Source organism: Stegostoma tigrinum, chromosome 45 (genome assembly GCF_030684315.1).
Source record: "Stegostoma tigrinum isolate sSteTig4 chromosome 45, sSteTig4.hap1, whole genome shotgun sequence".
Lineage (NCBI taxonomy): Eukaryota > Metazoa > Chordata > Chondrichthyes > Orectolobiformes > Stegostomatidae > Stegostoma > Stegostoma tigrinum.
In genome coordinates, this window is record NC_081398.1 from 131,095 (window position 1) to 149,251 (window position 18,157).

Sequence of the window (18,157 nt, forward strand, 5' to 3'; positions counted from 1 at the left end):
GTCTTAAGTAAACAACTTGTGAGGCCTTTAGGTATTTTTTTAAAGTTGGAACCATGGAAACAGCCCGAATGTTTGTGGCCAGCTCTCTCAGATCCAGATTTCTGGGTTAGGGTTTTCTCAGTAACATCAGAAGGTTTTTGGGGTCTGAAAAGAGTTGGAAGCATCAGTGAATGTTTCCTGGCTGCTGCACTCTCTATACTTTTCCTCGAAGCTGTTTCCTCCTGGATTGGAGAACTGCATGTAAGAATCTGTTTCTGAATTTGCCTTTTTACCAAGGGGTGTGTTTATGGGATGTTAGTATATTGGAACAGTTAATTAGTGATCGGCACTGTATCCATTATTCAGTTAAGTTTTCCAATAGTTGACTGTTTCTAAATTCCTCTTTCTTTGGTTTGTATTTTAACCAAATTGTATTTTAAGTAAGAGATAGTAGGAACTGCAGATGCTGGAGAATCTGAGATAACATGGTGTGAAGATGGATGAACACAACAGGCCAAGCAGCATCAGAGGAGCAGGAAAGCTTGACGATTTGGGCCGGGGCCCTGCGATAATCCAGCTTCACACTGTATTTTAAACAAATTGTGTTTTGCTTAAGTCGAGGAGTTTGACCAGTCACATTGCATCTGGAACACAGCATTTCACATGGTCTTATCGGACATTGATAAATTCTTGATCTCACAAGGAATCAAGGGCTACGGGGAGAGTGCAGGGAAGTACAAAGGGATGTAATTAATTTAAATAAATGGGCAAAGATCTCTCAAATGGGGTAAAACGTGTGAAAATTTGAAATTGTCAACTTTGGCCGGTCGAATGAAAAAGAAGCAGGTTATCCAAATGGTGGGAGATTGCAGTGCTCTGGGATGTAGAGGGCTTTTTTCACTCTTTATTCATTCACAGAATAAGGGGGTTGCTGGCCATCCCTAATTGCCTGGGGGCTGTTAGGAGTCAACCACATACTCTAACCCTAACCCTATTGCAGGTCTGGAGTCACGTGTAGGCCAGACCAGGTAAGGATGGCGGTTTCCTTCCCTAAAGGACATTAGTGAGCCAGATGGGTTTTTCCTGACAATCAGCAATGGATTCACAGTCGTCATTAAATTCTTAAACCCAGATATTTTATTGAATTCTAATTCTACTATGTGCCACGGCAGGATTTGAACCTGGGTCCCCAGACCATTACCTGGGTTAACAGTCCAGCAATAATACCACTAGGCCATCACCACTTCCCACTGATTGATTGTTTAATTACCATGTGTACCGAAGTACAGTGAAAAGCTTTGTTTACAAGCAGTACAGGCAGATCATATTAAGCAAGGATGTACAGACCAAAAAGACTTAGACAGAGACATACAGGTTGCATAGCACAGGGTGTGCGCTAGGTGAGATCAAAGTTAGCAAGATCCATGTTATCTGAGGCTCCAGAGTCCATCCATCAGCCTGATAATGGCTGGGAAGAAGCTGCTCCTGTGCCTGCTGGTGAGTGTGTTCAGGCTTCTGTGTCTTCCTGACAGAAGAAACTGTAGGAGATCATTTCTGGGGCATGATGGGTCTTTGGTGATGTTGGCATCCTTTCCACAGCAGTGAGTGTGTGAATAAAGTCAATGGATGGAGGGTAGGCTTCATGCATGAAGTACAAAAGGTTGGTACAGCCGGTAATTAGGAAATCTCATAGAATGTCACAATTTATCATGAGGAGTGGGAGGGTATGTTTCAGCTCTACAGAGCACCAGAGAGGCCACAGCTGGAGTATAGTGTACAGAACTGATCTCCTTATCGATTGAAGGGTGTAAGTGCAATGGAGACTGTTCAGAGGAGATTTATCAGACCAATAATGGGACAGATTATCTTATGAAGAGAGTTTGGACAGGCTGGGCTTGTAACACTGGAGTTCAGAAGGAAAAGCGGTGACTAGATTGAACCATAACATCTTGAAGTGTCCTGACCAACTGAATATGGAGAGGAAGATTCTCCCTTGTGGAAGTCTCTAGAACGAGGGGTCAATGATTCAGACGTTTAAAGCAGAGATAGAAGGGCTCACCCCTTTTCAGACAGAAATGGGGAGAATCTTCATCCCACAGATGGCTATGCCCCTTTGGAACTCACTCCCTGAGAAGTGATGTGGAGGAGCTGCTGTGCAACTGGGGTGGACATGGTCAAAAATCACACAACTCCAGGTTATAGACCAACATGCCCCTGAGAAGGCAGTGGGAGCAGATTCCTTGGATATTTTTAAGGCGGGGCCAGGGAAGGAGTTGGATTCTCGATGAGTAAGAGGGGTTCAGTGTGAATTTGGGTGATCAGACCACCTGTGGGGCTTTTGAAGAGCAGGGCGAGCAGGCTCGATGGGCCGGGTGGCCTGGTCCTCAGTTTGTTCAAAAGTGACCTTGTCTTGATAGCTGACAGTCAGGCAGTGCTTGGAGTATTAAGACCTGGTTGGGAGAAATATTGAGGTTCGGAACCTGTTAAGCTTTTGTTGCTTGTTTTGACAATGTACTACAGTAGGATTCCTGGCCGATACTAGTTTTTCTCAAATCGCGCTTTGTAGAAACAGAAATATCGCCAGCATCGTTTCAACTCATTCTAACTTGTTAAGCTCCTGTTTAACTTAACAGCCAGCGTTGTAATCATGCAATTTGTACAATTGGCAGATCAAACAGGAGCCAGGACCACACAACCCCATCTTCCTACCAAGTGATAGCAAGTATGACTGGCGACTTGCCAAGATCTGGGCTCGACACGCTGACACGCAGGTTCACCAGCTGGTCTCTCACTTGTTGAAAACCCACCTCTTTGCAGAGGTCTTTTCCGTTGCAACACTGCGGAAGCTGCCAAACGCACATCCCATTTTTAAGGTACCTGCAGATGAAACGCCTGAATTCCCAGAGGGAGCCTGATTCCCCAAGACTGTGTCTTAGAGACTCGAGTTACCATTGCTCTCACAGCTATTTTGCATGTTTCATCCCTGTTCTGTGTTGAATTGAGTTAAAGTGCTACAACAGGCAGGAGAATGGAGCTGAGAGCTAGGAGAAGGCCTGACAGGCTGAATGGCCTAACCCCTGCTCCTATGTCTTGTGGTCTTTAACTCTCTTTGGCAACAAGGGGGAGCAAAGCTCAGTGTATCTTTGGTCACTCCTGGGAATTCTGATGGGAAGTGAGTGTTTGGGGATTGAGTTGGTGGGTCAAATCTCTGGATACGCGGGAAAATGGAAGCATCAGTGGGGATCAGGAAAGGTGGAAGTTCATTCCAGCCAAACTCTGGAACCGGCCATTCGGCCCAAATCCCCCTCACCAGCCCTCTCCCATTCCTAATTCATCCATCCATGTCAACTTATCTTTCTACTATTGAGGAAACACTTGGGAAAGCTAGCAGGCAAGATAACAGAGTGGGATTGACGCAGGTAACAAAGGTTCCATGAGGGAAAGGCACCATAGGGGAATGGGTGAGGTGCTGGTTAAGTGACAAGAAACAGTGCGCAGTGGTAAACTATTGGTTTTCAGGCTGGAGGAAAGGTCATGGTGGAGTTCTCCAGAGCGCAGTGTTAGAACCATAGTTTTACAACATCTTATGTTGTTGGCACGAGTTGAGCTGAAGAGGTTGCAACTACAAAACCTTCAAAAGAGTGCAGGCAAACTGGTGGGACACGTGTATGTTTTTGGCAAACTCGGGAATGAATGTGTGCAACCTTTGTAGGACAGATGGAGAAAGAAGATAGTGAGAGACATGGGATCCTGGGCATCATAAATAAAGGCAGAGAGTATGAATATCAGGAGGTTATAATGGGTGTTAGTAATGCCTTGTTTAGCCCTTATCTGGGGCATTGTGGACAGCTCTGGGTACCACAATTAGGGAAGGATGTGAATGCACTGGAGAGATTCCTGGTATCCTGAGGGACAGGAGATGATGTGACATAGGAGACAGTCGAAAGCAAGAAATTTTCCCTTTTTACAGAATGATTAAGAACAAGATGAATAGTGATTTAATGTAATTGGCAAAAGAAACAGCAGTGATGTCGCCTATTTACACCCAGCGAGGGGTTAGGGTCTGGAATGTACTGTCTGAGAGTGTGAGGGGAGGGAGGGTCACTCGAGGGGTTAGGGTCTGGAATGTACTGTCTGAGAGTGTGGGGGGAGGGAGGATAACTCGAGGGGTTAGGGTCTGGAATGTACTGTCTGAGAGTGTGGGGGGAGGGAGGATAACTCGAGGAGTTAGGGTCTGGAATGTATTGTCTGAGAGTGTGGGGGGTGGGAGGTTCACTCGAGGTGTTAGGGTCTGGAATGTACTGTCTGAGAGTGTGAGGGGTGGGAGGATAACTCGAGGAGTTAGGGTCTGGAATGTATTGTCTGAGAGTGTGGGGGGTGGGAGGTTCACTCGAGGGGTTAGGGTCTGGAATGTATTGTCTGAGAGTGTGGGGGGTGGGAGGTTCACTCGAGGGGTTAGGGTCTGGAATGTATTGTCTGAGAGTGTGGGGGGTGGGAGGTTCACTCGAGGGGTTAGGGTCTGGAATGTACTGTCTGAGAGTGTGGGGGGAGGGAGGGTCACTCGAGGGGTTAGGGTCTGGAATGTATTGTCTGAGAGTGTGGGGGGTGGGAGGTTCACTCGAGGGGTTAGGGTCTGGAATGTACTGTCTGAGAGTGTGGGGGGTGGGAGGGTCACTCGAGGGGTTAGGGTCTGGAATGTACTGTTTGAGAGTGTGGGTGGAGGGAGGGTCACTCGAGGGGTTAGGGTCTGGAATGTACTGCCTGAGAGTGTGGGTGGAGGGAGGGTCACTCGAGAGGTTAGGGTCTGGGATGTACTGCCTGAGAGTGTGGGTGGAGGGAGGGTTTGATCAATATCTGATGGATGACAGTGTGCAGTCTTTTGAGGAAAAGGTACGGATTTGCATTGAGTGAGCTGGCAGGTTATAATGGGCCAAATGGCCTCTTTCTGCGCTGAAGTCATTCTAAGGTTGTACCTCACCTGCTGTCCACTATCTCCAGTCCCTCTACAGACATGTGTGCAATTCATCTCAAATACTTTTTCGGACAGGGACCTCTCCATTTCTGAGTCGAGTTGTTTCTTGTTGAAATTTCTCTGGGTTTAGCATGTGCAGACTTGATTTCTGCCACCTGGCTCAGCGCTCCCCTGCATGTTCACAGAATTTGGCTGACTATCAAGCTCCCTGTTGTTTTATTTGACTTTCTCTGATGGGATGAGGAGAGATTTTGAGATGGCCACACCCCAGAACAATCCATCAATGTAGCTTTGCAAAATCTTGACTGAATGCATTTCAAGACCGACTACCTCCTTTTTATTGTGTGAAACTATCCAACAACAAAGTAAACTTGCAAACTCTTCATCTTCCAGCTGCTCATGCCTCACCTGAAATTTACTTTAGACATTAACACAGCAGCAAGGAATCTCCTGATATCAGATGGAGGTGTTTTTGATCAGGTAAGTGCAACCCTTCACATTCTTATTGGGAATGACAATGATGTGATAGTAAGGAGGAAAACATGAGACAGAGCTCAATATTTACCAAGGAATCACTTCAGAATGTTCAGTGTTTCTAATAATCTTGACTGGAACAATAGGGAGATATAGACTGGGGAAGGTCAGATATCAAGAGGGAATAGACTTGGGATTATTGGATATTGAGAGGGAGCTGACGGGGGAAGGTGGGATATTGAGAGGGGTGCTGACTGTGTAAGGTGGGATATTGAGAGGGGAGCTGACTGGGGAAGGTGAGATATTGAGAGGGGAGAGAGTCTGGAAGGTGGGGTGTTGAGAGGGGAGAGACTGGGAAAGGTGGGATATTGAGATGGAACTGACCAGGGAAAGTGGAATATCGAGAGGGCAGAGACTAGGGAATTGGTCAGGAAGTGTGTTTCTTTTTTGGAGTGGGATGAAAATGAAGATGTCCTCCTCCAATCTTGGCCATCTCGTGTCACAGAAAAGGTACGATCTAACCGAACACAGGACAGGGCTCCACCAGTTAAATGATCAGCCATCATTCTTGTTTAAAGTTGAGACTCTGGGTTGAGAATTGGATCAGATCCCATCACATTTTCAATGCACATCGTGTTTATATCATGTCATTTTAGGCTTTCTCTACAGGAGGGGAAGCAAAAGTACAAATCCTGCAGCGAGCCTTGGAGCAAACAACCTATTCTTCCCTGTGTCTCCCAGAAGACCTGGCATTTCGCAGAGTGGAACATCTGCCCAGATATTACTACAGGGATGATGCGCTGAAAATCTGGTTTGCGATAAACAGGTGAGATTCCAGCAAACACATTTCACAACATAGCCTCCTTTCTGTTCTTCTTTGATCACAACTCCCAATTCATTGGTTCAGTTTGTCTGGTTAATTAACTGGAAATGACTGGAACAGGGAAAAATACATCATGAATTTTACCATGTAATTTCTGGGAATACAAATGGGGAGGCAAATGGAGGAACAGACCAATGGTCTATTCCCATCTCTTATGTTCTTAGATATCCATCAACTTAAACATTCACTCTGACGCTCAGTCACAGCGGTGCGTACCATCTACAAGATGCGCTGCAGAGATTCACCAAAGACCCTCAGGCAGCACCTTCCAAACCCACGACCCACTTCCATCCAGAAGGACAAGGGCCAGCAGGTACATGGGAACACCACCCTCCTGCACGTTCCCCTCCGAGCCCCTCCCCATCCTGACTTGGTAATATAGAACATAGAAAAGTACGGCACAGTGCAGGCCCTTTGGCCCACGATGTGTCGTGGAATAATCCTAATCCAAAAACAAAATAACCTAACCTACAATCCCCTCAATTCACTGCTGTCCATGTGCATGTCCAGCATATATTGCTGTTCCTTCAGTGTTTCTGGATCAGAATCCTGGAATTCCCTCTTTAACGCCCCAAGTGTTAAATGGTAACCAAGCGAGGTGGTTCAAGATGGTGTCTCACTGTAAATCTGGACCCCCGCCGGGGTCTGTCTAGATCCCACTACCGGTCAATGAACACTCGCAGTCTGTCTGGCTCCTTGAAACTTTGCTCTTTATTTCTTCAATCGGCCGGGTACAGATCATCCAGAATCACAGAAGTCGAGCACTTCTGTACTTCTTGGAGGAGCTGCATATCATAGGTTAATACAAAGACATTTTATACTTTTCTTAAAGCAGAATACATGGCGTGATTGCACAGTGTTTTCAATGCATTTCTGATCAATACATGATGTAGCCTCATTGACAGTTACCTAAACCAATTGTATTAAGTGGTAAACAGCTTATGTCACATTGCTTAGGTTACTGAATTGTCCCACCATATAGCGCCATAACATTTGCTACTGAAGGTCAGCTAGAATGGTTAGTACTGCATTATCTTATCATTACAGCGTTACTTATGCTGCAGCCCTAGCAGAATGCGAGGTTCCCAGGCTAAAACAGCAGATCCAGCAGAATTCACAGTTCCCACAGTTCCCAAGCTAGAAGCCATTTTGTTGCCAACTTGCACAGCAGCCATTTTGTGCCTGCACCCAAATTACAGACTCACATCTCCCTGCTTTGGTCATTCCGTGACCACACCATAGGGATGGAGAAATCCGGGTTAGTCCAGGGTGATGGGCACCAGGGCCCGCCAATCCTCCTCCCGCCACAACTGAGGAATCGGGGTGGGCAATTGATCAACATCCCCCGCGGGGGCATAGTCTGGGTGAAGGAGTAGCAGCTACTGCGGGGAACCGATAGCAGTAATAGAAGTCACTAATCTAGTAAGGATACATTTAATGACGGAGACACCAGCACATAAACAAAGTAAAACAGTACCGAAATAAAGTGCTAAATTGAGTAGCCGATGGTACTAGATGCCAAAATTCCAATTCTCTTTAGGAGGACCCGGCCTGAAATCATTTAATTGTGATTGGATAGACTGAATGGCACAGGTGCCATTAAATGATTCGTCCATGACATGGGTGATGCATTTGTCCCCTATTATAGTACTGACCCCACCTTGCTGAACCAAAAGATAATCCACAGCATACCTTGTCTGTTGTGTATCGAGCCTCAATTCCGCCAACTCTTCATTAACAGCCCTCAGACCTGCCACTGTGTGGTTCCCCAGGGCGGTTAATCGCAAATGAGGTAGTTTCTGTTTTTAACGCTGATGACCCCCAGGGCACCTCCCAGAGACTGGGATCCCAGGAACCCGTATCCAAGAGAGGACCCTAAGATGGCCGGACCCCTCCAATCTGCGCGGAATTGAGAGCTTATGGTCTGGCCGACGATCTTCCTACCAACATGGCCCTTTTGGGGACATGGGACAGTAAGGGGCCCAATAGTACGAACTGCAAAGAGGGGTGGAAGGGTGGGGTGGCCGTCATATACACCCCGTTAAGGAGGAACACAAAACCCTCCTTAGCACAATAGCACTTGACCTCCTGATTATCCGTCCGTGCGTACTGTCTGTATCGCCAGTGCGCTGGCTGGGTGCTGTCTCCAGGTGACCCAACCAGTTGGTAGGAGTCAAACGGATACGTCCAGGTGGCCAAAGTGACATGCGTCCCATTACATTGGCCACAAATAAACTGCCCGCCGGCAGTGATGTTAAGAGATCTCCGTTCATCACAGGTGGATGTAAAGAGGCCTTTGCTCACCTGGCAGTGCTGGTGGGAGCACTGTGTCTGCGCACAGGAGGAGTCTTTGGGGACCAGAGCGTAAACGCAACCCCACCCCAGTCCTGAAAAGCAAAGTGGGTAACTTAGTGGCTCCGAACACGTAGCATCAGCTCTACCGCGTGTCCCTCACACTCGGAGGAGCATGTTTTGTCTGAGGCTATGAGTTCTGCACACCTCCCCGGAACACTACGCCGGTATGTACCAGTCTGGCCCATGCATGAGGCGTTCGTCGTGTCAGTTGTGTATAAGTCAAAGGGTGTCCACACACGGGTAGCTACAAATAACGCCTCTGCGCAAAATGGAAGGGGGCAGCAACCCGTGCGGTTCCCATATACAAGGGCATGGGTCTTATAAAACAAATTGCCCTTCATGCTCAAGGTTGTAAAGGCCATTAGGATGGCAGAAAGTTCAACAGAAATCCTCAACCACCCCCCAACCCCCGCAGGGCTCATTGTACGCAGGTGGCGGTGCGAAGCCAGCGGCATTGTCCCCGAACGTCAGCAGTCACTGATGCCCGCAGGAGTGGTGAGAATCTACCCAGCCGTTACGGAGCGAGGGGTAAGATATCGAAAACAAAAGAAGAATTACTGGATCAGAAACAAGCCATTCACTGTTCACTACCTTAGGGAACCGATTCGTTACCAACAGATTCTGATTCTGTGCCCAGCTCCTCGTTCCCTTGTCTCCTCCACTGTCCCCCTCGGAAGGGGCGCACCCAATGACCTTGCAGTGATGGAGGCGAATCCAGGCGGCGTGTTCAGCGACCTCAGCAGCATTAGGAGTGGTGAGAAGAACCTGGTAGGGCCCCCTCCCATCGAGGTTGGAGGTCGCGGAACGTCCAATTCCTGATGAGAACGAAGGAGCCGGGTTTAACGACTGGAGCGGCGTCGAGGGAGGGGAGCTTCTCATAGGCAGCACGGACCTGGGAGTGAAAACCTCTCAAAATCTTAGTCAAAGTGAGAACATAAGAGGACATGTCCTCAGTCATGTGATGAAAATGAACATGGGAAGGGGCAACAGTCCAAGGAGTGTGAAAGGCCTGACCATAAACAATCTCAGTGGGGGATAAATGAATTTTGCCCACGGGCGTGCAATGAAGCTGAAATAAAACCAAAGGCAGCAACTGAACCCATGAAAGACCGGTAGCAGAAGCTAATTTGGCCATCTTAGATTTCAAGGTTTGGTTACAACGCTCCAGGAGTCCCGCAGCCTGAGGACGGTACGCACAGTGAAGTTGGCGGCGAATGCCCAAATGAGAGCATATTAGCATCATTAATGTCACCTATAAAATGAGGACCATTATCGGAAGACAGGCAATGGGGAATACCAAAGCGGGGAATAATTTCCCTCAGCTAAATCTCTCCCACAGTTTTGGCAGTAGTGTTAGAAGTAGGATAAGCCTCAACCCATTTGGAAAAAACACCCACAATAACAAGAACATATTTATAATGCCGACATCTCTGTAACTCAATAAAGTCAAGCTGAAGGGTCTGGAAAGGCCCCTTAGGAAGGGGTGTCTGCCCCATCAAGTCACTCCCTTTCCTGTATTATGTTCTTGACAAGTGAGGCATCGAGCACTGACATTCTGGGCCAACTGCTGGAGGCGAGGATGCCACCAGGTGGTCAAGAGGAGGCCCTTCTCAAGGGCAATTAGGAATGGGGCAATAAACATTGGCCCAGCCAGAGTTACAACAATTCTCTGAAAGCTTATCTTTTTGGCTTTTAAATGTTCTGAGCCCTTTCTTCCTTTAAACCTGCAAAGCCTTCAATTGATGACAAATCTTATCCTGATTTCTGAGATCTGGATAATTTGAATTGAGCTTGCTGTGCCAATTCTCCACTCATTTCCCCAAGTCATGGTCCACATGGGCTCCAACGACATAGGTAGAAAGAGGGATAGGGTGGTCAGGCAGGATTTCAGGAAGCTAGGGTGGAAGCTAAGAGCTAGAACAAACAGAGTGGTTATCTCTGGTTTGTTACCCGTGCCACGTGTTAGCGAGGCAAAGAACAGGGAGAGATTTCAGCTGAAGACGTGGCTGCAGGGATGGTGCAGGAGGGAGGGCTTCAGGTACATGGACTATTGGGGCTCATTCTGGGGAAGGTGGGACCTCTACAAACAGGACGGTCTCCACTTGAACCAGAGAGGCACTAATATCCTGGGCAGGAAATTTGCCAGAACTATTCGGGTGGATTTAAACTAGCTCAGAAGGGGGCTGGGAAACTGAGGTGTAGTTCTAGTACACAGGAGGATGACCCAGGTAATTATAGGCCTGTGAGCCTTATGTCTGTTGTAGGAAAAGTGTTGGGAAGGATTATAAGAGATAGGATTTATAATCATCTAGCAAGCAACAATTTGATTGGAGATGGTCAGCATGGATTCATCAAGGGCAGGTCGTGTCTCACAAACCTCACTGAGTTTTTTAAGAAAGTGACCAAGCAGGTGGATGAGGGTAGGGCAATTGACATGGTGTACATGGACTTCAGTAAAGTCTTTGATAAGGTTCCACATGTTAGGCTATTGGAGAAAATACAGAGGTACGGGATTGAGGGAGATTTAGTAGTTTGGATTAGAAACTGGCTTTCTGTAAGAAGACAATGAATGGTGGTTGATGGAAAATATTCAGCCTGGAGCCAGGTCACTAGTGGTGTGCCTCAGGGATCTGTTTTGGGACCACTGCTGTTTGTCATTTTTATAAATGACTTGGACGCAGGCATAGGTGGATGGGTTAGTAAGTTTGCAGATGACACTAAAGCCGGTGGAGTGGTGGACAGTGTGGAAGAATGTTGCAGGGAGACTTGGATAAACTGCTGAATTGGGCTGAAAGGCGGCAAATGGAGTTCAATGAGAATAAATGCGAGGTGCTTCACTTTGGGAAGAATAATAGGAAGGCAGAATACTGGGTCAATGGAAAGATTCTTGGTAATGTGGATGTGCAGAGGGATCTTGGTGTCCATGTACATAGATCCCTGAAAGTTGCCACCCAGGTTGATAGTGCTGTTAAAAAGGCTTACAGTGTGTCAGGTTTTATTGGAAGAGGGATTGAGTTCTGGAGCAGTGATGTCATGCTGCAACTGTACAAAACGCTAGTGCGGCCTCATTTGGAATATTGTGTACAGTTCTGGTCGCCCCATTACAGGAAGGATGTGGAAGCATTGGAAAAGGTGCAGAGGAGATTTACCAGGATGTTGCCTGGTCTGGAGTGCAGGCCCTATGAAGAAAGCCTGAGGGACTTGGGTCTGTTCTCATTGGAGAGAAGGAGGCTAAGAGGGGATTTAATAGAGACATACAAGATGATCAGAGGATTAGATAGGGTGGACAGTGACAGTCTTTTTCCGAGGATGATGACTTCAGCTTGAACGAGGGGGCATAGCTACAAATTGAGGGGTGGCAGATTTAAGACAGATGTCAGAGGCAGGTTCTTTACTCAGAGACTGGTAAGGGCGTGGAACGCCCTGCCTGCCAATGCAGTTAACTCAGCAACATTAGGGGCATTTAAACAGTCCTTGGATGGGCATATGGATGATGATGGGATAGTGTGGGGGGAGTGGCTTACATTAGTTCACAGGTCAGCGCAACTTGGAGGGCCGAAGGGCCTGTTCTGCGCTGTATTGTTCTATGTTCTGTGTTTTCCCTCTTCCTGCAGTTCCTATCATGATCTTGTTGGGCTGTGAAGCTGAGCGACACGCTCCCCCCCCCCCCCCCCACCACCCCCCCACCCCCGATTCTTGATCATACCTTCACTGTCCAACAATAAATCTTCAACTTGAACATAGATTCTCTTTCTCTTTCAAAGATTTGTGGAAAGCATCATGGACATCTACTACCAGAATGATGCCTCCGTTCAGGAAGATTCCGAACTCCAAGATTGGGCAATGGAAATCTTTACTGAAGGATTCCTGGCCAGACAGTCATCAGGTCTGATTGCTTACATCAGCTGGTTTTCAAAATGATCATGGTTCTGCTGGCAGGAGGCCATTCGTCCCCTCAAGCCTTCCCAGTAAGATTATGCCTATCCTGTTTGAGCTTCAAATCCCATATTGCCCTCTCCCCGCAATTAATTGCAAATCCCTTCCTGGTGAGAATTGACCCACCTCCGTCTTAAAATATTCAATGACCTCTCCCTCCCCCGACTGCTTCCTGAGACAGACAGATCCAAAGTTTCACCATCTTCAGAGAGAAACAAATTCTCCTCATCCCAGCCCTAATTTTAAGACAGGGCCCCCTTCCCCAGTTCTGGACTGACCCACAACAGGACACTCCCTTCCAATATCTCTCTCACCAAGACTGTTGAAGATCTTGTACACATCAACCCAGCCACCGCTCTCTCTTCGAACCTTCAGGGGAAACAAGCCCAGTCCATCCGACCTCACATCACCAGACATCCCACTCCTTCTGCATTGACAATCTAGTTAAGACTCCTCTGAGTCACCTCCAACACATTGGTATCTTTCCTTAAATAACAAGAGCAAAACTGTACACAGCATAGGAGATGTGGTCCTACGCAGTGTGCTGTCAAACTGGACAATACCACGCTGGCAGTATACTCTGTAAGGTGTGTAATTGAACTATTTTTGTGCTGTGTTATTACCCAGGAGCTTTCAGTTCAATCAATGTTAGCTCAATGAGGCTTAAAAAGTCTGTCCAGATGTGCCAGTCGTTTTGCAACATTCAAATTGTGGATGATTTTACACCCGGAGAAAGGATGGTACACAGATCATTCCTGTTACTAGAGAAGAAAAGGATGCAAAGGATTTTTAAAAATTATTTCAGGGGTTTGTGGACATTCTTGCACCTAATGCCTCCGTCCCTAGTTGCCTCCCTTGAGAAGGTGGGGGTGAGCTGCCTTCTTGAACCACTGCAGTCCGTGTGCTGTGGGTAGACCCACAGTGTCCCTGAGGGAGGGAATTCCTGGATTCTGACCCAGAGACACTGATGGAACGGGGATACGTTTCCAGTGGTGGTGTAGTTAGTGTATCATGGATTCCAAGAGGATTGTATGAAGAGGATGTGGGGTGAGACCAAGCAAATGGCAGGAATTCTTTATTTTAGTGAGGAAATTTTACAAAGGCAGCGACTCAGTTAACAATAATTAATTCAAATTAAGACTTGATAAACTTCAGAAGTAAACTTTCCTCTTTTGCAAAGCCAATTGCCACCTGCTCATGCAAGCTCTGGCTATTTGGAAAGCAGAGAATGGAGGTAGGATCTGTCCTATCTCTTGCTTTGTTCCCTTGTACACCTCAAACACATTCGACAGCCTGACTACCCCTTATTCACACTCCTCCTTTCTGATACCTACATGTGACTCCCACCAAACAATGAATGTCATACTCTCTTCCCTCAGATGGAAGCACAATCTCTAGGAGATTGAATGGATTGCGTGAGAAGTTGAAATGCTGCATTCCTATCCAGGATAATCTAACAATTTCATTGATTAGCCTCTCATTAATACCATCTTCAGGCAGGGAGCCTTTGGAATGATTCACAACATTGTGGTCATCTTCATAGTGAATCTCTACATCCTCTTAATTCCGTCATACTCTCTCTCCCTCTCTCTCCAGGATTCCCGATGGCATTCCAAACGAAAGCAGACCTTACCAAGTATCTCACCATGGTGATATTTACCTGTTCTGGGAGACACGCTGCAGTAAATTCTGGGCAGGTAAATGAACCAAATATCTCTATGGACTCACCAGGAAGAATGATCTTCTTCACCTACATTGGCCTGAACTCACTGGAGTTTGGAAGAAACTTATAAGGGGGTTTGACAGGTGTGGAAATGTTGTTTTCCTCTGTGGGAAAGTCTAGCTCCAGAGAGGGCATCATCTCACAATAAGGAGACACCCATTGGAGACAGAGATGTGGAAGAATTTCTTCTCCCAGGATTTATGGAATTCTTGACTTCAGAAGCTGTTGAAGCTGAGCTATTTGAGGCTAAGAGATTTTTAATCAGTAAAGGAATCAAGGCTTATGGAGTAAAGGTGGCTCAGTGGTTAGCACTGCAGCCTCACAGCGCCAGGGGCCCGGGGTCAATTTCATCCTCGGCCAACTATCTGTGTGAAGTATACACATTCTCCCCGTGTCTGTGCGGGTTTCCTCTGAGTGCTCTAGTTTCCTCCCAAAGTCCAAAGAAGTGCAGGTTAGGGTGGGTTGGCCGTGCTACATTGTCCAATAGTGTCCAGGGATGTGCGGGTTAGGGTGGATTGGCCGTGCTAAATTGTCCCATAGTGCCCAGGGATGTGCGGGTTAGGGTGGATTGGCCGTGCTAAATTGTCCCGTAGTGCCCAGGGATGTGCGGGTTAGGGTGGATTGGCCGTGCTAAATTGTCCCGTAGTGCCCAGGGATGTGCGGGTTAGGGTGGATTGGCCGTGCTAAATTGTCCCATAGTGCCCAGGGATGTGCGGGTTAGGGTGGATTGGCCGTGCTAAATTGTCCCATAGTGCCCAGGGATGTGCGGGTTAGGGTGGATTGGCCGTGCTAAATTGTCCCGTAGTGCACAGGGATGTGCGGGTTAGGGTGGATTGGCCGTGCTAAATTGTCCCATAGTGTCCAGGGATGTGTGGGTTAGGGTGGATTGGCCGTGCTAAATTGTCCCATAGTGCCCAGGGATGTGCGGGTTAGGGTGGATTGGCCGTGCTAAATTGTCCCGTAGTGCCCAGGGATGTGCGGGTTAGGGTGGATTGGCCGTGCTAAATTGTCCCGTAGTGCACAGGGATGTGCGGGTTAGGGTGGATTGGCCGTGCTAAATTGTCCCATAGTGCCCAGGGATGTGCGGGTTAGGGTGGATTGGCCGTGCTAAATTGTCCCGTAGTACACAGGGATGTGCGGGTTAGGGTGGATTGGCCGTGCTAAATTGTCCCGTAGTGCACAGGGATGTGCGGGTTAGGGTGGATTGGCCGTGCTAAATTGTCCCGTAGTGCACAGGGATGTGCCAGTTAGGGTGAATTGGCCGTGCTAAATTGTCCCATAGTGTCCAGGGATGTGCAGGTTAGGGTGGATTGGCCGTGCTAAATTGTCCCGTAGTGCCCAGGGATGTGCGGGTTAGGGTGAATTGGCCGTGCTAAATTGTCCCATAGTGTCCAGGGATGTGCAGGTTAGGGTGGATTGGCCGTGCTAAATTGTCCCGTAGTGCCCAGGGATGTGCGGGTTAGGGTGGATTGGCCGTGCTAAATTGTCCCGTAGTGTCCAGGGATGTACGGGTTAGGATGGATTGGCCATGCTAAATTGTCCCATAGTGCCCAGGGATGTGCGGGTTAGGGTGGGATTGGCCGTGCTAAATTGTCCTGTAGTGCCCAGGGATGTGCGGGTTAGGGTGGATTGGCCGTGCTAAATTGTCCCATAGTGCCCAGGGATGTGCGGGTTAGGGTGGATTGGCCGTGCTAAATTGTCCCATAGTGTCCATGGATGTACGGGTTAGGATGGATTGGCCATGCTAAATTGTCCTGTAGTGCCCAGGGATGTGCGGGTTAGGGTGGATTGGCCGTGCTAAATTGTCCCGTAGTGCACAGGGATGTGCGGGTTAGGGTGGATTGGCCGTGCTAAATTGTCCCATAGTGTCCAGGGATGTGTGGGTTAGGGTGGATTGGCCGTGCTAAATTGTCCCATAGTGCCCAGGGATGTGCGGGTTAGGGTGGATTGGCCGTGCTACATTGTCCAATAGTGTCAGGGATGTGCAGGTTAGGGTGGATTGGCCGTGCTAAATTGTCCCGTAGTGCCCAGGGATGTGCGGGTTAGGGTGGATTGGCCGTGCTACATTGTCCAATAGTGTCAGGGATGTGCGCGTTAGGGTGGATTGGCCGTGCTAAATTGTCCCGTAGTGCCCAGGGATGTGCGGGTTAGGGTGGATTGGCCGTGCTACATTGTCCAATAGTGTCAGGGATGTGCAGGTTAGGGTGGATTGGCTGTGCTAAATTGTCCCATAGTCCCCAGGGATGTGCGGGTTAGGATGGATTGGCCGTGCTAAATTGTCCCGTAGTGCCCAGGGATGTGCGGGTTAGGGTGGATTGGCCGTGCTAAATTGTCCCGTAGTGCCCAGGGATGTGCGGGTTAGGGTGGATTGGCCGTGCTAAATTGTCCCATAGTGCCCAGGGATGTGTGGGTTAGGGTGGATTGGCCATGTTATTGCAGGGTTATTGGGATAAGCTGGGGGAGTTTGTTGGGTGCTCTTCAGACAGTCAGTGTGAACTCAATGGGCCGAATGTCCACCTGCTGCACCATGGGGACTCTATGATTTGGGCAGCGAGTTGGAGCTGACGATGATCAGATCGGCCACAATCCCATTGAATGGCAGAGCTGACCCAATGGGCCGAATGGCCTACTTCCGCTCCTGTGCTTCAGGGCCTTATTAATTGAATTTTGGGCAAAGATTTGGCTCTTTGCAAACAACGAGATTCCATAACCACAACTTACAGTCTTTTTCAAATCCACGCCTGGTCTTCCTCAGTTTGCCGGGAGGCACTCATTTGCCCAGCTGTTTGGTAAAGTGCATCCCCCACTTCCCAGCACGTCACCTGTGACCCTCGGACCGGCTGGGGACATGGGGGGAGAGGTGGTGTTGGTGCATGTGGGGTGGGGGCAGTGAATATTTCTGGGCCAGGCGGGCAGGTGCATTGGCCGGGGTCACGGCGGGGGTGCGGTTTGAAAGTACACCAGAGAATTGTGTGTCATCTGTGTGTGCCGTAGCAGAAATCGTCCCTGGGGTAAAACTCAGGGGTACAGCCAGGAGTGGCATCACTCTGACACTCAGGCTAGTGCCCTCTGACTGACGATTCACAGGGTTATGTTTCATGCGTAGCCTGAGGACATTTGGCCCATTGTGTGTGTGCTGGCCCACTGCAGAAGCACCTTGTTTCCCCAGATCCTTTTCCCTGTAGCCCTGAGAAAGTTATATGTAGCAGATCTTTGAGGGGGCCTGTGGCTGAAGTGTTATTACCTTCAGGTAACTTCTTCTGTGGGATGGTGTTGGCTGAGAAATTTCAGTGTAATTAGATGAGGGCTGTGTAGTAATTGTTACCAGATGAACTCTTGCGAGACTGGAACGCCAGTAAACATTATTTTTATTTATGCTTCATGTTTCACTCAGTATGATTGGGGCTCCTGGATGCCAAACAATCCATCGACTATGCAGAAACCACCGCCCAGCGAGAAGGGGAAGGCCAGGAAACTGGATATCATGTGTACGTTGCCTGGGAAAAAGGAGACGGCCGCAGTGGTTGCGACTATTTATTTACTCAGCAAAACGTCACCAATTTCAGTAAGTACCAGACCGAACGCCCCGGTCCGCTCATAACAACTCAACACCCGATCAACCCTCTCCAGGTCCTGCACCCGTTGGCAGCTCTATGCCACCTCGGTCTCCAGTCTCAGGTCTACCTGCACAGAGCGAGCACAAACCTCACACTCCAGTAGAGCGCTGATGGAGTGGGCACTGTCGGAGGGTCAGTGCTTAGGGAATGGGCACTGTCGGAGGGTCAGTGCTTAGGGAATGGGCACTGTCGGAGGGTCAGTGCTGATGGAGTGGGCA

The 18,157-nt window shown here is 48.4% G+C and overlaps 1 protein-coding gene across 1 annotated transcript in view; it reads left to right on the forward strand.

The window, feature by feature from the left end:
* Nucleotides 1-18,157, forward strand: part of LOC125448722 (polyunsaturated fatty acid lipoxygenase ALOX15B-like) — a 48,334-nt gene that overhangs the window by 24,279 nt on the left and 5,898 nt on the right. Inside the window, exons 8-13 of the mRNA XM_048524204.1 lie at nt 2,649-2,852; nt 5,345-5,431; nt 6,082-6,251; nt 12,428-12,549; nt 14,196-14,296; nt 17,717-17,887. Coding sequence (XP_048380161.1) covers nt 2,649-2,852; nt 5,345-5,431; nt 6,082-6,251; nt 12,428-12,549; nt 14,196-14,296; nt 17,717-17,887 — 855 coding nt within the window. The remainder of the gene's footprint in view (nt 1-2,648; nt 2,853-5,344; nt 5,432-6,081; nt 6,252-12,427; nt 12,550-14,195; nt 14,297-17,716; nt 17,888-18,157) is intronic.